We start from the raw sequence: 22,157 nt of genomic DNA on the forward strand, positions 1-22,157 counted from the left end.
TGGCCTTGAGCTCACTTTGGAGCCCAGGCTGGTCTTGAACTCACAAGGATCCTCCTGCCTCAACCTCCCAAGTGGTAGGATTACAGGCATGTACCACTATGTCCGGCACCTGGCCTGACTTTTGAAATCATTTCTCCCCCATGTCTATCTTTCTGCAAGATGAAATGAACATGACTTTTGTCAGTGTTCATCAAGTTTGGATCACTCTGTATTTACTTTGGGTGAGGGTCAGCGTGTGCTTACACTGGAAACACACATTTGCTCACGCCGCGAAGGCCTGGCTCCAAAGCACCTAAAAGGAGTGGAGTCACAACTGAATGTTTGGACCCCAATGTCTGGACATCCTACACCTATGCCCGGTGGGTGGGGAGCAGGCCAGGAGTTAGGGTTAGGACAGGAACAGCAATGGAATGCAACCGGGCCAGCACTCAGGACCCAAGTGCTGCTTTGAGGGTCACTGTCGGTGACTCCAGTGAATCACATTTTGGGTTTCTCTGCCAGGGGGATTTTTTGTGATTGCTTTAAAAAAAGCAATCACAAAACATCTGAAAAACCTGGTTTGAAAAAAATGCGCATAGGACGTTGCATTTACAGTTCCAAACCCTGACGAAGAAGCAGAGTTTACCTCTAGCTCCTGACTCCGATTTTTTGCCATGACAAACCTAAACTTTAGTTTCTCCTGAAGGATTGGGACTAATCTGTGGTGTGTCTGTCGCGTTCCAAAACACGCATCATTCCGAAAACGCTCCAGAAGTGACCTGGTTGAAAGGTTCACGTTTTTTGTTCGTATAAGGAGAAGGCTAGTGCAACCTTCGGGCAACAAGAAACTCAGCACATAAAGGATTTATTTACTCCTGCTCCCGCCTCAGGGAGATGTCTGCATTCTTCGGAGAGGTCTAGTTAGGCGCCCGGGGAAACAGCTGAAAGAGGACATTCATGTGGGTTCTGGCGCACGCCCGGCTCGTCTAGGTCAAGGAGCCCAATTACCCCGCAGAGGTGCGGGGACTGACTTCCTGGAGACCATCCACGGACGGGCGCGATCGGGCGGGGCGCCGCACTTGGGCTGCCGGGGCCGGGGCCGGGCTCCGGCGGTGACGCGGCCGGGGAGGGGACGCAGGGGACCGAGGGGAGGCCCCACACGCCCCCGCCCGCCGCCTCCCTGATTGGGCCAGCGCGGCCCGGCCCGCCGCTGCCCAGCCCGCTCCCTGCGGGGACACGAGCCGAGCTGGCCCTGGCGAGGCCCTCGCCCGGGATTTAAAGCCCGCAAGTTTTGTTCTGGAGACCACCGACCTCGGCCCCGTCCGGCCCGGCCCGGGGAGCAGAGTCGATCTCCACGAGGGACGCGTGAGGACCTGGGCTCGCCCTTAGTGAGTTTTGCATCCATCTCTCCGAAACAAAGGTGAGAGCGAAGGTAAAAATCCTCGCGATGACTGGCCGGGGGAGGGAAAGGGGCGCATCGGTAAGGGGCGCAACGTCCTTGCAGAGCGGCCGCGGCTCGAGGGACACGGAGCCCCCCGCCCCGGTCTTTGTTAGTCGGGCTCCAGCAGCTCCAGTGTAAGTGCATAGAGACCAGAAACCTTTCCAAGAGTCTCCCACTCTTGCTGGAAAACTAACCCAGGATGGACAGAGGCCTGAGGAACTTTGCGTCCTATGTGACTGTCGCGTGTCCCGAGCGAGCAGGACCAGAGGCTCGGCGCTTATCGCGCGGACGGACAGCGTCTGAGGCCGGTGGCTTTGCACGGAATGAGTGTGTGCGATCAGCCGTGTGATTCAAAAACCACTGCCCAGTAGCCCGCCGCGTGCAACTCGGCCCAGGCCCTGTCTGGGTGGAGAAGGTTCCTCCCCTTCAGTCGCCAAATGGAGAAGTCCGCAGAGCGCTTCGGTGAGCGAGCCCCGGGCTCCCGTTGGGTTTCCTTTGTGTTGTGGACCTGATCCACTCCCGGGTCCCTGGCGGAGCTGGAGGCGCCCTGCCTCTCTCCCGCTCGCCCCACCACGCCCCGCCGGCCCTGCCCGGCCGGTCCGCCCCGCCCTGGCCCGTCCACTGCGCGCCTCCCGCCGGTCCGCTCGCTCTGCGACCGAGCGCGCTCTCCCGGCCGGGCTGGGCCAGGGCGCACCGGGCCGGCCGAGGTCTCCCAAGGGCAGAAAGGGAAGAGGGGCGAGGCGCGGACGACGCGCGGGTTCGCGCGCGCGGCTCCAGGACCACAGGTCGGAACGCGCCCTGGGGTCGGGGTGCGCGCACGCGTAGGACTGGGGGCGCCGCCGCCGGCGCGGACGGAGGGCGCGTTCCCTCCCCGGGAGCCTTTGTTCGCCCCGGCCTGTGTGGGCTGCCGCCCGGTCGCCGCGATCGCGGGCCCCGCCGCCGCGTGGGTGCTGCTCGTAGCTCCGGACGCCAGGGTTCCGGCGGGGGCAGGGGCCCGGAGCGTACCCCCGTCCCGGGGAGCTCGGGCCAGCCGGCTGCCGCTCCGCGATGCCTGGGGCCGGCGGCGCGCGGCAGCCGAGAGGTGAACGCCGCGCCCCCTGCCCCGGTTTCCGGCGGGGTCCGGAGCGGCCTCCGCCTCCGGGCTGCAGCGCGGGACGCGCGCGGAAAGCCTGGGCCGGCGGGGTGGGGAGTGGGGAGACCGGCGGGCGGGAGGCTTTTGGCGGCGAGTTACAGGCTGGGGAAAGGAAACGGGGAAGTGGGCAGGTAGGGGAAACTAGAAAACTAAAATCTGTTACTGGAGAGAAAGTCGAGACTACACCTTGCTTTGACGCTGCGGGTTTTATTTGCATCGGGGTGACCGACAGACGGTTGCTAGCTCAAGTACCGTTTGGACACGAAGTATAAACTTTGATTTCGCCTCAGCTACACTAGATTCTTTCCCAGTGCTGCTCTTCTTAGGTTATGGGCCCTGCTGACGGGACACTCCCGTGGTCACCGCAGAGTGGCCGGCGAGGGCACAGAGCTGCTATTTAGGCTACGTCTCTAATGAAAGCACAGCCATCAGAATTGGATTGGTTCCTCTGTGCCTTTATTTTGGGAAACCTTACCTGGTCCCTATGCGGGGAAGGGAGAAGAATGGGAGGAGCTGAAATTGACCCAGAAAAGGGTTGATTGAAAGTAAATGGCGCAAGTAGTGGCGCAAAAAATGATCCCACCCTGATCACTCTGAAGGACGATTAGCGACGTGCAGGCCAGGTTTTAGCTTTTTCTAGAAAAACCGAGGGCGGATGTCACGGCTTGCTGCAACATGGGAGGGGAAACTTTCTTTAGGGACCAAGGCCAAACAAGATAGTGAATACGTGAAGGGTTTCCACTCTAGCTTTCCTTGTCCCCGTCTTTCTCCCCACCCACGCGTGTGTTTCCAGCATCCTCTAAGATGAGGCTGGTCCACCCGGACACCTAAGGTCCGAGGAATGTTGACAGGGAAAGGTCCTGTGCACAGAGATGTTCTTTTGGGGAGAGTGACAGAGGAGCACCCCAGAGAGAGAGAGAGAGAGTACAGACGCTTAGAACTGTTTTTCCCCCAGAGAAAACTGCAGATGGGGCTGGATTTTCAAAAATAAAGTTTAGTCTCTAGTGAGTTAAAAAAAAAAGTCAGATTGTGATTCATTAAAAGTGGAAATCAAATTTCCCTTTTGATAAAAGGCGTTCGAACAGTGAGAGTGTAGTAAAAGGAGACAACTTTCTAATTCTCAAATATGGAACAGCTTGAATAATCACTCATGGGTTTTGAAATGGGTCATCTTTAAAAAGGGGTCACTTGGGCTGGAATCCTGCACTTGGGGACTTTCACATCGGAAGGGTCGAGTTCGTCCAGAGGCCCACTTGTGTTAGAATTTGCATTTCAGAACACAGAGTTCTAGAGGGACAGAGCAATTTAGAAGGACACGGTCTCTTCTCGAAGTACCAAGATGTACCCTACTTTGTGTATGCTCGGTTGAATTTTGGACTTCAGGAAATCATTTAAAGGGCTTTGCCATTGGACCTCAGATCTGTGTCCAAAAAGATGCTAGTTGGAACAATGTAAATCTAGAATTACCTCCCGTACTGTGTGCAGTATCTATGCTGTGTTAATTTATATAGAGAGGACATAAGAATATTTATATATATATATTTTTATTTTTATTTTATTTATTTTATTTTTTTTATTTTTTTGGTCTTTTTCATTTTTATCGGTACCAGGAATTGAACTCACGACTGCCTGCTTGCAAGGCAGGCGCTTATGCCGCTGAGCTAAATCCCCAGCCCCAGAATATTTATATTTTTTAAAAAAAGCAACCAGGTAAGATGTTAACTTAAATTCAAGTGACTTTTTACATTTGGCTGTTACAGGTTTAGAGAGTGGCTTTGAGCTATAACTTACTCAGATTTATCTTCCATGTGAAGGTTTGAACACTAGAATCAGCAGGCTGCTACAGAAGAGAGTGTTCTACCAGCTCTGCAGGCAACAAAACCCCCAAACATCAAGTTCAACACTTTGTTATACAGCCTTGGGTTCAGCTAAGGTTTCTTATTTTTCTCTTTTCCTTCATTGTTACAACTTTTTGACAATGTTCTAAGCAAACAGCCAAAACACTGAATCCATTAGGTTTTCTTCTCCATAATTTACAGGGCTTTATGGCCTTCCATCTGTCTCATGTCACTGAAAGATATTTTAGGTGCATAGTGTTCTTTCCTGTCAAGACAATGGGAGACCTTTTTCGGTCAATTAAGAGAGATATTTCTCAGCCTCAGCAATGTTTGGAGATGTGTTAAGTGGCCCTTAGCAATCGAATGGGTATTTTAATAAACTCTTACCTTAAATGAATTAAATACATTCTTCTCAGATACGTTTTTGAGAAGAATCATAATGAGTCTAGCTCAGCATTTTGATAGCTAAAAAATGTTAGCTATCTACTAAGGAACCCACAGTGGTAAAGATACGTGAATGGCTTTTAGAGAAAGGAAGTTATACTTAGTCAGTAACTTACCTCAACTGATTCTCGGCAAACACGGCACCCAGTTTAGACGTCAGAGCATTTTCCAGTAAATAAGAGAGGCAGGCTAGAGACCTACTTTACTTTTGCCCCTCGTTCTAAGACCCTCAGCTTTTCCCTCTCTCATTAGGTCCTGATTCCAGGTTGCAGTGGAACGCTGAGTGGCCTTCTGTCGGGGCCTTCTGCACCTGAAACATCCCTGAAGTCTCCCCAGCGTCCCACCACTGGCCTCCCATATGGTAAGTGAAAAGCTGATATCTATAGAATCAGTTAAGTGGAGGCCTTTGGGGCTGCCCACTGTCATGCCTTGAGCAGTGCAGGTGCTTAAATAATGGCTTATTAGAAAAATGTCGGATGGCAAAGACAGAAATTATCATATATAACTCTTATGTACTATTTTGCATTTTGTCTTCTGTGTAGTAAAACCATCAATCAAATGTCCAGAATAAGACAGATAAAGTGCCTTATTTCTGAATTACCATTTTTCTTACCACTGTTTGACCTCAGCTCTTCATTCTAATTTCCTTGATTCCACCATTTCCCCTTTTCCCCTAACTTCTAGCAAATGGAATGGACTTCTCTGCTCTAACCACAGGTTTTCTCCTGTAGGCTTTCAAAAGTTCCAACACCAGTCTCTCTTAGAATGACTTCCCTCCTCCCCATCTTCCTTTAAATGCCCCATTACTGTCTTTCCTTCTGGAGCATTGCGTTTTGCCTCCCCAGACCCATAGTGGAATTCTGGCTCCTACTCTAGCTCTGCTCATTTGTGCCTCTCCCACAAAGCTGTCCCCAACTTCCCCCTTCTCCCCCTCCTCTCATCAGGGGAAACCCATCCCTCGCAGCACAGCTGGTTTAGTAAACAGCTTTCCAGTATCAGACTCCTCCTTAGATTCTCCACGGCCTCCCCTTCCCCAAACCATATGCAACAAAACAAATGTCCCTTGGCTAGCTTTACTGCAGGCAAAGCCATCTTCGGAAATCTCAAGACTGAAAACTCTTAGCTTGAGCGAATGTTGATTCTAGGAACTCAGGTGAAGGCATCACAGTGTGGGAAGAGCCCTACTAGGTGGAGTTGGGAGTCGGGACAATTTTCAGAGTCTCTGACATCACATTAGTGGGCTGGGCAATTGCATATTACTGAGAGATGAATTTGTATTTTTGACTCATGTCCTGGCTGTAACCCTTATGATGGCTGGCTGGTTTACAGCTATTAATCATGTTTACTCGTTGCTTGTTGTTTCATGAGCGAACTTTAATTGTGTCTGTACATGTTTTCTGCTCTGACTCATGAAGTTTTGATGCAGCTTTTTAGTAAAAGAATGATAGCGGGACATGGTGGCTTTCACCTGTAAGCCCAGCACTCAGGAGGCTGAGGAGGAGGATCGGGGCAAGTTTGAGGCCAGCCTGGGCTACATAGTGAGTTCAGGGCAGCCTGAACTATACAGCGAGAACCTGTCTCCAAAAACAAAGATGGTGGCTTCCCCAGGGTTAAGGTGTGGCTGTGTGCTCATGACTCCTCACTTTTCAATTTACCTGACACTTGCTCATCCGATGCTTGCTTAAAACATCCTCTGTGCAGTTCAGGTGCTTAAATAATAGTCAGCTTATTAGCTGACTAAGGAACCCACACTGGTAAAGATACGTGGATCTTTCGCTCAGTGCTTTTCCAAGGCAAGCGGGGCGGGGTTCAGACTGTTGGGGCTGTTTTCCTGTCCTCTCCTTTATTCCATCCCACCTCTTTGTCCTGCTTTCTGCCACTTTGCATTTTCTGTCCTTGGATTCCTGGTGTTTGGAGAAAAACTTTTTTGTCCAGACAACACAGCCTCCTGAGGTCACTTTTGCCAGATGTTTAGCGGGATTGGGTCGAAGCAAAGAGAAGAAAGAAAGTCTGTGCCCTCTTTGGAGGGTTCGGGAAGGTTATGTTAGAGAGGAGAACGAGAAAGACAAGGAATGCTACCAAAATGCAGGTCAGGGCAAAGCCTGATGGCTCCCGGGCAGCCGGGGGAGTGGACCTTTGGTGTTTGGGTCACTAACCTTGGCCCGGCCCCACCTACTTCTCAGTCCTCCCTGAATCCATTAGGTTCCACCTGATTGGGTGGAACCGCAGAGGCCATGCCAGGGAGCAAGGGCAGGAGAGGGACAGGGCTAGGGGCTCGGAGATGCCTGGGGCTTAGGACCGTGCCCGGTAATCCGGTATCGTGGTGCCTCAGTTTCTTCTGCAAAATGCGGAGATCCTTTCCGCCTATGGATTATTGGAGGATGAAAGAGTTCCTATGTTTGTAAAGCCCTGGTAAACATAGCCACGTTGTTTACTTTTGCTAGAATAAAGAAGCTTCTTTATTCTACCAAACCATCAAAAAACAAAACCAAAAACCCAGCAAGATTTATCTTTGAGAAAGCAAGCAGCCCCATCAACCCAAAAACTGTTGCATGATTGAATTCAGAGGCCCAGACATAGGAAAGTAAATGTTTGACTTCTTTTATATTTTCCTCTATTTTTGTTGTTGTAAATTCCGTGTCATCAAACTACTTACTGGAAAATATGAGGAGCTTACGGTGCCAGCACTAAAGTAAGTAAACCTCCTGGCACCAGTTTCCATAGTAAAGACTTAGGGTTTGTCTTCATACATTTCTCCATCTGGTATTTGCTTGTCTTTATTTCCCCTATAACTAGCAAACAAATCTACACCCATGTTTAACTTCTAAAGAAATGCAGAATTTAGTTTACATAGGTGGGGATCCTAGAACTGGATTCTCATGGTAGGTTTTATAACCCAACTTTCCTCTCTGTCCTTTGCTTACTAAATTGGAATTTAAGATCTCTGGACTAACCCTGAATCAAGAACTAACTCTATAAATGTATTCTTTGTAGAAGAGTGATAATTCCAAAAGGCTTCTACATTTTTCCCATAGCTTGAGGTACTGGGGTGTTTTTTTGTTTGTTTTTTGAGACAGGATCTCACTATGCAGATCAGGCTGGCCTTGGGCTCACTTTATAGCCCAGGCTGGTCTCAAACTTGCAACGATCCTCCTGCCTCAGCCTCCCAAGTGCTATACCACTACATCCAGCTTTAAGCTTCTGTTTTATGGGTGACATCATAGCCATAAAAACACCTGAAGATAACTAGTGGGTGAAATGTCCCTCTTTTATGGCACTCGACCTACAAAACAATATCACTGTTGAAAGGATATCCTATTTCTCACAGTTATAATGCGAGCTGTAAAATGAAAATTCAAGTTGCTTCCTCCCTTGCTGAGCACACCGTGTAGACAGTGCCACCTGGTTGTGTGGTTACAGGAAATTGTCTTTCTTGCTTTTGAGTCATGCCTGAGCAGGAACCAAAATTGTCTGTCACATGAAACTTTAAGCAGTCAGAGTTTAAATGCAAATAGCATCCAGTTCTAAGGCTTCTTTTAAAAAAAGGCTCATTCTTACTAGTAGAGGAACCTTATTAATTTACAGTCATACTTAATAATCATGCCACTTTGAAAAGGATTATCAATATTTTTAAGACTCAAGGGAGATGTTCTAAATACTAAATCAATTTTTAAAATGAAGACCATCATCCATTCAGTCCTGTTTTCTATGAAACCATTTGGTGGTAGGTTTTACTACATTTTATTTTATTTCTCTAACAAAGAAAAAAAAAACCCTAAAACTAGGATAGAATGGTTACATTACCTTGTTTCTTCTAATTAATGTATTAAGATTGCCTGCTGAAGTAGAATTTCAGGATTTATTTTTGCTTTGGCAGCCAGTGAAATAAGAGAGGACTATTTTATAGGCGAGTGCTCCTTTCATCTAAGCTGGTGTTTCCCCACTTTGTGAGTCACAATCTGTTGGTTGATGCAACAATTTTCGGAAGCATAGGAGTCCAGCATTAAGAAAGAGGAAGAGACACAGGATATCGCATGTGGCAAAGTTAGTACTGTTTTAGGATACTTTTATGAATGCAGACAGGTCCGTGGAAGTCAGCAACAGGGCTTAGGCTGAGATCTGAGAGACAGGGAGATGAAAGCACAGAGATGACTCCTATTTCTATCTACAATTTTGATATTTAAAAATTTTTTTAAAAATTAACTTCAACTTTTAAGAAGTCTTTAATGAACTATGATGGTTACTGTAGTTTTGCATCCCAATTTAGGTATCTCACGTGCGTCCCCAAACTGAGTTTTACCAAGGGCTGGCTGTGGGGACAGGAGCTGACAGCTGAGGTCGGATGTCCTCTCTAGGAGGCAGCAGGTGAAGGGGTCAGCCTCAGGGGACAGGCCGCCGAAGGGACTGGGAGAAGGTGTGGGTCCAGGGCAGGAACAGGCGTGGTGACCGCTGCCCAGAGCGACGGTGCCGTCTGTGGTGGGTCGCCTGCCTGCTTGCGTGGTAGGTGTCTCCAATATCCCTGAAGGTGCTGAAGGAGCAGGTCCAGGAGTGACCTGGTCCAGGGGTGGGGGGGTGGGGGAACACACAGGACACCGTGACAGGAGAGCTCAGGTTTTGAGGATCCTACACTTGGGATGTGGAGCAGGGATTGCAAGAAAGGTTGGGAGCGTGAGTGTGCTAATGAGTGGTGTCCTGGAATTTTAAGGTCTCCAAGGAAATGTCGTTCTGCGTGAAGCCACATAACTGACTTTCTCACTGCTATGTTGTGTCAAGTGTGTGGGAGGGAATGCAGCCAAAATGGTAGGCAGGTCATTACAAGGCTTCCTAGCTGGGCTTGGTGGTGCATGCCTGTGAGTTCGGCACTCTGGGAGGCTGAGGCAGGAGAAACCAAATTTCAGAAAGGAGAGCACAGCCTGGGCAACTTAATGATTTAGTGAGACCCTGTCTTAAAATTTAAAAAAAATAAAAAAAAAATAAGCTAAAAAGGCTGCAGGTATGCTGAGTGGGAAGGCCTTAGGTTCAACCCCATGCTACAAAAAAAACAAGTTTCCTTAGACTTGTGAGTGTTGTGTGAATACAAAATAAAACACAGAAATAGTTTCCCTATTAGGTGCTATTACTAGGACAGTGGCCATAAGAGGGGTCAAGAAACATGGACAGAAGCAAAAGTATACATGTTTTAGAAATTAGAATTTACTAACTGGATCTCTGTAACATTACTCAGCCCTCAGTTTTTTGTTTTTTGTTTTTTGTTTTTTTTTTTCCTCTTTTGGTACTGGGAATCAAACTTAGGACTCTGCACTTGCCAGGCAGGTGCTCAGGCCACTGAGCTCCATTCCTAGCCGTGAGCTCTTGGTTCTGAGGTTCGGTGTGGCTTCTGGGGCAGCCCCCAGCGTGGGATGGGGCCCATCTGTAGCCCCGCTGGTTGCTCCCAACACAACTCAAAAGATCAGTGTTTGTCTTTTGCCCTTGCAGCTCTATGGGCAGGGCCGTTCTGTACTCACCTACTCCACCTATTTTCTTTTCTTTCTTTTTTTTTTTTTTTTACCGGTACCAGGGATCAAATTCACTCATGACTGCACACTTGCAACGCAGGCACTTATGCCACTGAGCTAAATCCCCAGCCCCTCCACCTATTTTTTAAGCCCATATTAATTTTCTGACAAGCAAGCCCTTTATAACAACAGCTCCTTGTGCCTAGACTCCTTCTCCTCCGAACCCTTTCCTGCTGGGCCTGTCTGCTCATCTCTCCCTGTAGAGTTCACCATGTTCCCCAAATCCAATGTCTTCATGTGCTGAGCACCACGCTGGCTCTGTGGTCTCGTTGGGCTCCAATCTTTGGTGACTTGCCGGATGTTTGTACCTTGTCATCTCTCCCACAACTCAAACGCATCCTAAGTCTGAGATCAAAAGTAACCCAGCACGTCTTGCTCAGGGACCCGATTTCTCCTCAGTTTGTCTGTAATGCTCGGCACTGTGTCCACTCCTCCTCTTCTTCCACTCCTTCCGTGTATCCACCAGGCTCTGCTGGGCCTGCTTTTCCCGCAAAGGCCTTCTTCAGCACTGCTGTTTGGCTGGGATGTGGTCTGTCCCCAGGGTCCTCAAGCTGCAGGCCCCGACCCCAGGGCTGTGGTATTAAGATAAGAGGTGATGGGCCCTTGAAGAGGGGCCTGGTGCAAAGTGCTGAGGTCATGGGGGGGGGAGGTCATGGGGGGTGAGATTGACACTGTTTTCTGGAAAGAGTGAGTTCCTGCCAGTTAGAGATAAAATGGCCCAGCCCGTTCAGCTGTTTCCCTAGGGGCCAAATGGCTGGGGCTGCTGGATCTTTCGGCCTCCAGAATGGGAGCCAAATCAACCTGTTTGTGGTAAGCATCCAACGTCAGGTGTTTTGTTATGGCAACAGAAAGTAGGCAAATCGCACCCCTGGGTGGTACCTTCCTGGATGCCGGGCCTCCGAGGCCCTGACCAGCTGCTGTCCTGGGCTGCAGGCACTCTGCTTTCCATCCTGCAACATCATGGCCAGGTTAATCCCTCGTGTTTCAACTTCATAAATATTGAATAAGGGAGTTATCATTCCAAATCCAGCCAGCATGCCTGTGACTCAGCTGTTCCCTGCAGCCCCTGGGACTCCAGGTTCTCCGTAAGCGAACGATGACCTCCTTGTTTTCAAACACATCCATGTTTCTCCAGTGTCTGCCATGAGTATGTCCTCTCTCCTTTGATGTGAAGACTGTTGCTCTCCCCGCCCGTCTGGACCCTGCTCATCCTCAGGCCTTCCTGAAAGCCTCTCACTGACCCGAGCCCTCTGTCAGGACTCTCCTGTTGCACCTTCTCGGGGTAGGGTTGCTGGACTTGTGGGTGTCCGGCTGCCGAGGGGACGACATAAGTTTTTATGTGGGGAGATGGGCTTTATCTCCAATAGACCATGTGCTCTGAGCTTACAGATCTGCAGTGTGAGACTCACCTAGTAAATACTCACATCCCTATGGGGCTTTGGTGGAATTTGGGAGACTGAAGTTAATTTGAATTTAAAGGGCAGACCTCCAAGCCGGGTTCAAGCTTCAGAATTCTAACAGGATTTGCACATTATTTCAGGGTCATAAGAGTAGACTGGACAAGGAGATGATATGACAGCTGCATCGAGGTAGAAAAACCCAGGTTAAAGTAGGAAAACTTGTAGCGGAGGCACAATAATGAACGCTAGTGTTTGCCAGAGAACTTTAAAGAGCCTGAGTGACGCAGCTCCCAGACTGCAAAGTGGGGTCCGTCACCCCTTTCCAATGTTCTTTTCTGACTACTTGGGTTAGAAGAGTGGCTAAGAAGGATAGCAGCTCCTTTCTCATGCTTCTGATTCCAAACGCCTGTCTGGCTCCCATGTACTGTCCTCTCCAGTGCTCCTCTGCGCATTTCCAGGGGGTTCTGAAGTCACCTTTTTAATTTCAGTAGGATCGCATGGCTGTCTGCCCCATGCCAAGGGTGGCCTGAGGTCACACAATAGCTCTGGCCCCAAACAGTGATGACCCTTCAGTTCGGGGCTGCTGACTGGCCAGCCGTGGGCTGCAGGCACACAAAAGAAGCTGCACCCACAGCACTCGCCACGGCTGCTGCTGAGCTGTGCGTTCGCTGCTGCATTGTTTCCTGTAAGGCCCAGCCAGCGCTTTCTTCTGCCACATCAGCCAGGCTGGTGGGCTTCTCCCCACGGCCCTCCTGGCAGTCTGAACAGGAAGCGGTAACATGTGCTTGGAGGCAGCTTTTAAGACCCTTGTGAGAAGGCAGAAGGGCGAGGGAGCTCAGCTGTGTGTGCTGGCTTCCGAGGGCTTCTTAGCGAGCTTAGCCTGAACTGGGTGCTTTTGCTTTGGGCTGGAAAAGACCTCCGAGCCACCCTGTTCCCCTGGAGGGATTTGGATGTCCTTTCACCATCAGAGTGAAGGTGAGTAGCAGTGGAAATGGGCATCTTGTCTTCCCTGGAGCTGTAAACAGTGGCTACACATCCACACTGGTGTGTGGGAGAAACCTCGTTCCGGAACCTCACGTGCCGCACTGAGAACAAGTGTGGGTTGTTGGCTCCATGACGGGTTCTTTATCATTTTTCAGAAAACATGCAGCCTCACTGAGGTCCACTTGGAACAGTGGAAAAAAATATAGGAAAATCAGGTGACTGTATACAGTTGTCGGGGGAATCACATGACTTACAGCTTTGGATGTTAGCAGCAGTGACACGGGGTTCTGGACCTCGGCTCACTGCAGATGTGGGCACCTTTGGTGCACTTGGATGCCAGAAAAGTGGATCTCGGGCAGGGAGTGTGGTGAGCAGCTCAGGCTCCTGGACTCGGGCCAGGGTTCACAGGGGAGCTAGTGTGACACTGAGCCCAACTCTCTGGAGATAGGGGCTGAATTTGCCCAGAATTGCTTGGGTCCTGAAGATCGCTCATCTCTTTGTTCCCTTCCTGGAGGCTGCTGGGGTAGAAACTGCAGATTCTTTTCAGTTGGGAATTTCCCTAGAATTCTTAAATACAGATGCCGCCTTAACCCCTGCCAGTAAGAATTTGGTTACCTCACTTCGAGCGTCTAGGCCTTTTAACATGATCTGTGGAGGAGGCAGAGAGCCCCTTGCTTTTGGCCTTTAAAGCATGGTCATTGGCCCCAATGAGCACCATGGAAAGGCGGAAAGGAAGTGGCCCCTGAATGGAAGTGGTTTTGCAAGGGTTAGGCAGGTGCCGCCATCAGAAACCCATGTTCCCTGCCATCTTTTCCAGCTTCCTCCAGGGCATCCACTCCCCAGAGCCCACCTGAAGGGGACACTGCCTATGCCCATCTACCCCTTGAGCAGAAGGTGAAGCACACTGACGCCCTGTCCATCACCTCCACGACTGACACGTGCCTCAAACTCAGTTTCATGTGAAACTCACACTCTTTCTGTGTGCACCCTCTTTTCTCTTCTTTTTCTTTCCTTTTCTTCCTTCCTCCTCCTCCTCTCCCCCCACCCTGTGGCTCCCTAAGTAGTGCCTTCCATTTTAAAATCTGTGCTTCAAGGTGCAGGTGGCGAACTTATGGCATTTGTGCCCAGTGGGAACACCGAGCCCTCTCTCCATCTGCACAGGAGCCAAGTGGCCCTGGCATCTGAGCAACAGATGCAAGGTGTTTTTTTTTCCTAACTAAAACCTCAGTATTCAGGTTTAATTGCACTGTTGGCACTTTGCATTACATACTCGGGTTTGGGGTGGCAGTGTGGGTACTCGGTCTCTAAAAGGTTTGCTGTTGCTGCTCTAGGGGATAAAGTGCTGCCTGCGCGGAGGAGCTCTGCTTGGGCCTCCTCATTTCTAACACCAGGATTTTGCGGTTTTCACCCTGGGTGAGAATGGTCATGGGGAACGGGAAATGCAGCAGGGTCAGAAGGCCATAGGTGTGGACAGAGGCATCCCAGCGGGAGCCAGGTTCATTCTGTAGGGCGCGGGGTACACGCAGTTGGTTTTATGTGTGGTCAGTGGTGGGGAGACTGGAGAGGAAGTCTCTGTCCTGGGCTTGTGATGTTGGCCCTCTGTGACCCTGAAGACATCACTTTCTTCTGCCGAGTGTAGTCAAAGCCCAGGGGACAGATGCACCTTGAGAGACAGCACCTACTTTAAGGCAAGGAGGTGTCTGTGGTGAACGCAAGGGACAGAATCCTTGAGGACATGAGTGGCGCTGTCTCCTGGTAGGGAAAGGTCACTCCGTGCAGGCATGGTTCTTGATATCAGCGTTTGATAAACACCTATTGGGTGTCAGATGCTGATGGGTGCTGAGACAGGGTGTCTACAACATCGTACTGAGAATGTCTCAGTACAGGGAGCAGAGAGGGGCTGTGCGACCCAGATAAGGAACACATCTGAGTGCGTGGGGCCCCCGATAGGCTTCCCAGAGGTCTTCCCATAAGGTCTGGGGTGAAGGCACTTCCTGGAAGCAGGGAGTTGGGGCTGATGGGGCCACAGCACTGCAGGTGTGCAGGGTGGGACGTGTGGGACGGCCAGGTGGCTGTGATAGGTGCTGGAGGAGCAGAGCCTGACGGGTTCTGCGTCCTGGGTGCTGGGCTAAGTCATAATCCAGATGGCATGTCATCCTAACTAGTGATGGAGTCCTGGAGGAGTCTCATGGGTTGTCTGAGTTTTAGGAAGGTCACTCTGACTGTAAAGCAGAGGTCGGGCTGGCCTCCCAGGCGGGTGAGATGCTTGGTGCATGGGAGGGGTGGAAAGAGGTATGCACAGGGTGCATCATAGGATTAGGCAGCCGGTTATGGAAGCAGTGGAGAAGGCAGATTTCAGATTTCTGGGTTAGGTCAAGGAAGCACCGTGAGGCACAGATCAAGAAAAGCTGGAAATGATTGTTGGGGAAGCCAATCATGCTAGCAACAGCAGTCGTGTGCTTGGTAATTAACTGTCTGCTCCCTCTCCCTGTGTGTGTCTGCACATTCCTGGTTACTCCGCGTACAACCTTTGAATCAGGTAGTGCCCTCTCGATTTTCAGTTTCTGGGTAAAATGCCTGATTTACAGCAAATGCTACCCGGCTCAGATTCCCCGACTAAAAGGCAGAGCTCACAGCCTTTGCCCTGTCCTTTCCTAGTTTAGAACTTGTTAGGTTTGAGGAGTCTTATGTTAAGTTTCCAAATGCAGAAGGTGAGGAGGAAGGGAAGGAAAATGAATATATAGCTATTTGGGGTTCACCAAGTAGCTGTGATTGGAGAGAATTTGTACTACGCTTTGACTCCTTGATCGTGAGCTGGGATATTTTTAAAAGTTTTACTCTTGGCTGGGGCAGCCATTCAGGGACTTTTATGGCCATGCACTTTCTTTTCATCCAGTATTTTGCCTTGTTCTGTATAACTCATTTCATCCTGACTACACTCATATCAATATATTCACAGATAATCACGTTTGTGGCTTTTGAATTTTAAGCATATATGATGATAACCATTTGGAAGTTTTTTTTTTTTTTTTTGTAAAGAGGGAAGAGAAAAGGGTGTCTTATTGTGACTGGAAAGATAGTATCAAATTCAGTAGTTTTTTTTTGAGACAGTGTCTCACTATGTAGCCCAGGCTGGCCTCAAATTCTCAGCCATCTTCCCGCCTCAGCCTCCCATGTGCTGGGATTACAGGCATGTGCCACCATCCCCAGTGTTTTCCTGTATTTACTCTAAAAATTTAAACAGCTATCTGCTCTGCTAAATGCTAACCCCCTCATTGCTTTTTGGGGGCAATCACTCAGGTTACATTTGGTTTGAGGAATTAGGAGTATATGTATCTTTTCGGCAACACAGTAACCCATTCTTTTGCTACTATTTTCTCTTTTGGATTCTGATAGGTCACAGTGCCTGCCCTAGGGAAGCAGTACATGAACAGCTGCTCCAGATGTGACAAAGGATGCCGCTGTGGGCGAGTTTTGATGGGCAGTGTCCTCATTCTATAGCATGTTTTACTCTTCTGCAACCCTAGAAAACATGGTATCAGAAGCAAACACCGTGTGAAAGAGGAAGGTCCTTTCCATCTTCATGACTAACACACGTTAAGATGAACATCTGTCCTACAGAACACTCCGCTGTCTGTTCCCCAAGAAGCAAGCACTTGTTTCAAACTCATCTGAAATAAAAAAAACCAAAATAGACCTGAACGGACATGAGAATGTTCGTTAGTGGCAGAAGAGTAAAAAAATGGCAGTTTATTCAGTTATTTGCCACTTGTTTTATCCTGAGCCTCATGATTTTTTGGGGACCTATTGATAATCACATCGTGAGCCATATGAAGTCCTACTCTTACAGATACCTCATCAACAGCTACGACTTTGTGAATAACACCTTGTCTGTCAAGCGCAGTTGGGAGGGGCCTCACTACCCCTACCTGATCAACCACAGGGACAAGTGTAGGGCTCAAAACGTCCTCCTCCTGCTGTTCGTGAAAACCGCCCCCGAGAACTACAACCGGCGCTCTGCGATCAGAAAAACTTGGGGCAATGAAAAATACGTGCAGTCTCAACTTAATGCCAACATCAAAACGCTATTCGCTTTAGGAGCCCCCCATCCCCTGCAGGGAGAGGAAGTGCAGAGGAAACTGATCTGGGAAGATCAGACGTATGGTGACCTCATTCAGCAGGACTTTATTGATTCTTTCTACAATCTTACTCTTAAGTTACTCCTGCAGTTCAGTTGGGCGAATACCTTTTGTCCCCATGCCAAATTCCTGATGACTGCTGACGATGACATATTCATTCACATGCCAAATCTTGTTGAATACCTTCAAGGTTTAGAACAAATTGGTGTCCAAGACTTTTGGGTCGGTCGTGTTCACCGTGGTTCCCCTCCCGTCCGAGACAGAAGCAGCAAGTACTACGTCTCCTATGAAATGTACCAGTGGCCCGCCTACCCGGACTACACGGCTGGCGCTGCCTATGTCATCTCCAGTGATGTGGCTGCCAAGGTCTACGAGGCGTCACAGACGCTGAATTCTAGCCTGTACATCGATGATGTGTTCATGGGCCTGTGCGCTAATAAGATGGGGATAGTACCACAGCATCATGTATTTTTTTCTGGGGAAGGTAAAGCCCCTTATCACCCTTGCATCTATGAAAAGATGATGACATCTCATGGACATGTGCAAGATCTTTATGACCTGTGGAGGAACGCCACCGATCCTACAGTCAAAAATGTGTCAAGAGGGTTTTTTGGTCAAATATACTGCAGGTTAATGAAGATCTCTCTCCTCTGCAAGCTGACCTACATGGACACGTATCCTTGCAGGGCTGCATTTGTCTGACAGTACTTGAATGTGTATTTTCACTGTCTCTGAGCCAAACCTGGATGGAAAACCTTTAGCTGTCTGTGCCCCCTACCAAGCGAATATGAAAAGATACTCAAAGAAATATTTCGAACACCTAGTCTATCAGAATATTTCTTTGATTGTAGAAGCTGTTCATATGCCTTCTTGACTTCCTGGCCCAACCACGTTAGAAGGAATTCATATTTCGAAGTGGTTTATATTATGGATGAAAACCAAACTAATGTGAAATTCACATTCTCCTTCAATGCCACATGAGTTTGCAGTGTAGAGAGTTCTTAAGAAGTCTTGATGTTAAGTAACAGCTTTTGGAAATACCAAGTGATATTAATTTCAAAGAAATTTATGTATTATTAGATCAGGTATTCCCATTTATTTTTGCTAAAGAGCACTTGATGGTGAGGGCAGGAAAATGTTGGCATAGGAGAAAATATATAAATCTGGTCAAAAAAAAATCTACTTTTAAGAAGGGATATAGAACAAATGTCTACAACTTTATAAACAACTGAGTCACTAAATGGTTACATCCGTGTAGCTATTTACCTAGTTAGCATCATTTAAAATGTATTTATATCATTCTTTCAAATCTTAATGTGAAAGTTGAGAAGTCGTTAGCTCTGCCCTAACTGGTACTTTGTGTGGCGCCCCTCCCCGCCCCGCAATGTTAGAAAATGACACAAACATGGGCAGTTTGTTGCCAATAGGGTCCCTCTTTAAGGAGAAATTATTAATTCCAATAAGGTCTTTTGAACTTAGTGATTTTTCAACTTGTTTTTATGGATTGAGTATTGGTCTGTATTTAAGATAGTTATTTGAAATTTTTTTTTTTGCAAAGAGGAATAGAATAGTAGAAGAGATTTCAGAAGGAAGGATAAAACGTTAAGGGCTTCTTTTCTCTGTAACTTATGAAGTACAATCTTAGTGTCTGCATTGTACTGATGACCAAAATTCACCCCTCAGTCCCCAAAATCATCTCATAAACTGCAGTATTTTGTTCTAAGTTCAGTTTTAAATTAAGAGCACTGACCATCAAATTGGAGTGGTGTTATCTAAAACAATCAATTCTGTTCTTGAATAACTGTCCAAGCTGGTTTTTATCTTTTAAGTATTTCACACTTCAAAGCAAAATAGAAGTGATTGGGAAGTTGCCAGGGGGAGATGGAAAGCATTTTATGTGTAAAGCTGCATACTGTGTATTAGATGTGGCTGAGATCTAATAAATTAAGTTACATTTATGGTACAAGGTAGGAGAAGAATGTGGCTGTGAGTGATGTAAAACACTCAGCCCCTACCACAGAAAGAATGAGGTGATGTGTTTTGCTAGGAAGTTTCTAAAAAGGCCCAAATAGTGACTTCAGCAAAAACAACTGAACTGATTAGAAACCTTTGGCCACAGAAACACTGTTCTGGACAACTCAGATGACTTGTTTAATACGAGGATGTCAGACATGGGCGGAACAGAACTGAAAAGAATTTCTGTGTATACACAACTGGATGATGATATATTTCTTAGGTAGACTTTCAATGTTTACAACAATTTTTTTTTCTGTTTTGAAATTGGAAGTTTGTTTACATCACTTAGATAATTTAGTAGGTTTTTTGTTTTGTTTTGTGTTTTTGGTACCGGGAATCAAACTCAGAACCTTGCACTTGCCGGGCAGGTGCTTATGCTGCTGAGCTAAATCCCTGGCCTAGATAACTTAGTATTTTTAACTTGTGTCAAGACCACAGTGTTGAATCCCCTAGGTTGTAGTTACTGTATTTCAGGGTAGATTCAGAGTTCTAGACATCGCAGTTTAAAATTTCTGACCAATCTTAACCACCATAGAGAACAAAAGCACAATTTGACAAAGCAGCATTATAATTAATTTTATTAGTTGATTCTTTAATAACTACTTGTCCTTGGCCCATATGTGCCCCATGTAGCTGTACTTGGAACTGTTAAAATTTGCCATTTGTTCGAAGACGTCAGTATCTCTCTGACTATTGAAGTGATCCTGTTTACAGCAAAACTTTTGTGGAACAGTAATTTATTTGTTGAAAGAACTCTCTCAAACTCTTTTATTTTTGCCTATAATACAGTAGAATAAATTTAAATTGGAAGGAAACATGAAGGCACTTCCATTTTTTTGTAAGAAGGAAGTTGCTTGATAATTCCTTTGCTGGACTTTGAGGACTGAGAGGTGTGTTTGTAAATAGAAACGTTCTAACCTTTTTAAAAGGAAGGAAAAAAATTCTTGGTGCTCCAGTGCAGGACTGTCTTTTTAAAAAATGTCAACAAAGGGAAAATAAACTACTAGCCTAGATGGTCACTTGGGTAAAAGATGACTGTACACAGTGTTATTGTTTAAAAAAAAAAAAAACAAACCTTTTACCTCTGGGTTGGTTTGCATTCTTTTTTCCATATTATTAATTTTATACCAGAATGTTGAATATTTATACTATTTTAGTTTTGCTCTTTATGACAAAATAATTAGTGTGTTTAAAAAATCTATGATTTCCAATAAACAACTTGAAAACTGTCAGCACATGTGTACTTAGACTTCCGTGGACACCGAGTCCGTCCAGGCTGCCCTTTTCGTTCGATGTTAGGGAGGTGTGCACTCACAGGCTCAGTCCTCTTGCTCCTGCGCCCAGGGTGGAGCACATCATGTCCTCTGCGTTACAGAGCCTCCCGTGATGCCTCTGTTTGTTAAAATGACTTATACAGGAATGTCTAGGTGGAGGAATGTCTTTTCCTAAAAACCCGTTCAGGTAGGGATGCAGTAGGAATGTGCATCCGAGTGCCTTGGACACCATTTAAGAGGCTGCGATTTCCTTTTGGTTCATAGCACTCTTTGGTTGGTTGAAAGCAGATTCAAAGTCAGCCTTCGCCTCTTAGAGTCAGGAAAGCTTTCCTGCCTACTCGGGTGTTTGGCACTTTCATATATTTGCACGTGGAATGCATTTAACCTGCTTTTTGCCTGATTCCTGCTCTGTGGGTTTGTACATTTGTGATTCAATCCACAGATTTTATTAAAACCAGGGAGCATCGAGTGACTCAGCTGTGGAACTTTGCACTTGCCCAGCATGTGTGCAGTTGGGCTGACAGTGATGACTGACCATTTGGAAGATTTATCCTGATCTGTGTTTGGGGGCTTTGCTTGAACCCCACAGCTGCCATGAGGATGAGACCAGCGAGCTCTGGGCACGCAGGGTTATCTGTTAATGCATGGATGGCAGCGGTCTCCCTGACGTTCTTCCTCTGGGGCAGGTCTGCAGCAGGCCAGACCTCGCCCAGCTTTCTCTACAGTATTCCTCTGCCCCAGCGCAGAGGCGCCACACTGCCTGCAGCATGAAAGTTTCTATAGGCTTTTGGGGCCCTTTTCTCCACCCCTCCAGGTGGTTTTTCCCATGCCACTGTTTTTCACCTCAGATTTTCTTCATGACCTGGTTACGTTGCTTCCTGTTGCCAGGAACGCTGTTTCTCCAGAACCTGTTGAAACCTTGGAAATCCAACTCTCTCCTTGCCCTCTCAGTGTGTGTCTCTTACCATCCTCCTCAAGTTTATAATTAATCATGGACTACCCGCTAATTATTTCCTCATTATAAAATCAGTCCTGAAGGTAGAGATTCAGCACATTCTATCACATAGTGCTCAAAATCATCCTTTTCAAATAATAAGATACAATATTTTTTTCCCAAATACTAAGATAATGTTTTTCCGGTCAGCCATCCAACTATGAAAAGAGATAAATTATTCAGAACCCTTAATGGACATTCATGACATTTTATCTACACTACTTAAAAGTTTATAATTTATTCAGCAAAATCTAAATTCTTCTCTGTGCTAAGCATATTGTACTTATCAACTGTAGCTCCAGTGAATTTATATCAGTTATAAACTCAAACCTATAGAACTCAAGTTGTAAAATTAAGATTAAACAAGGAAAAAAACATATGAATTTTTGCAACAAAGATGGGTAATTGTGAAGTATTTAACATGATAGAACAATAGTCTATCTTAACAATAGTCTTAACAATAGTCTATCTTAACAATAGTCTATCTTAACAATAGTAAAACAATAGTCTTACAGATTCATCTGTCTTTGCATAAGTTGTCTGGCTAATTTTGCTTATATTTTTGTTGCATTAGTTAAATGGTGTAAATTTTTCCCTGGTCTTTTTCTTTTTTGAGGGGGGTAGTACTTGGGATTGAACTCATGACCTTGTGCTTGCCAGACAGGTGCTTACACTGCTGAGCTAAATCTCCAGCTTGCCTGGGTCCCTGGTCCTTTTCTTTCTTTCTTTCTTTCTTTCTTTCTTTTTTGGTCTTTTTCTTTTTTATCGGTACCGGGGATCGAACTCACAACTGCCTGCTTGCAAGGTAGGTGCTTATGCCGCTGAGCTAAATCCCCAGCCCCTTCTTTCTTTTTTTAAGAGTAGAAAAATTTATTGGAGAAAAGAAATGGGGATTAGGAATAGACCCTTAGAGACAGGAGGGGTCTCGAATGGTTTGCCCTCCCTGGTGTTTTTCATTAGA

General features: G+C 47.1%; 2 protein-coding genes across 8 annotated transcripts in view; one reads left to right on the forward strand and one right to left on the reverse strand.

Moving 5' to 3' along the window:
- Positions 1 to 22,157, reverse strand: part of Mcf2l2 (MCF.2 cell line derived transforming sequence-like 2) — a 196,929-nt gene that overhangs the window by 55,014 nt on the left and 119,758 nt on the right. The window lies entirely within an intron of this gene.
- Positions 849 to 20,160, forward strand: B3gnt5 (UDP-GlcNAc:betaGal beta-1,3-N-acetylglucosaminyltransferase 5). Of its 2 annotated transcripts, XM_013160280.3 has the most exons (3): positions 849 to 1,399; positions 5,087 to 5,195; positions 16,170 to 20,160. In XM_013160280.3, exon 3 carries the CDS (start codon positions 16,481 to 16,483, stop codon positions 17,612 to 17,614), a length of 1,134 nt encoding a protein of 377 aa, XP_013015734.1. In that variant the 5' UTR covers positions 849 to 1,399; positions 5,087 to 5,195; positions 16,170 to 16,480; the 3' UTR covers positions 17,615 to 20,160. The 2 variants fall into 2 exon arrangements, with proteins under 2 accessions (XP_013015734.1, XP_063117186.1); XM_063261116.1 differs by lacking the exon at positions 5,087 to 5,195.

Source organism: Cavia porcellus, unplaced genomic scaffold (assembly GCF_034190915.1).
Source record: "Cavia porcellus strain 051 isolate PalLab524CR breed Dunkin Hartley unplaced genomic scaffold, mCavPor4.1 scaffold_14, whole genome shotgun sequence".
NCBI lineage: Eukaryota > Metazoa > Chordata > Mammalia > Rodentia > Caviidae > Cavia > Cavia porcellus.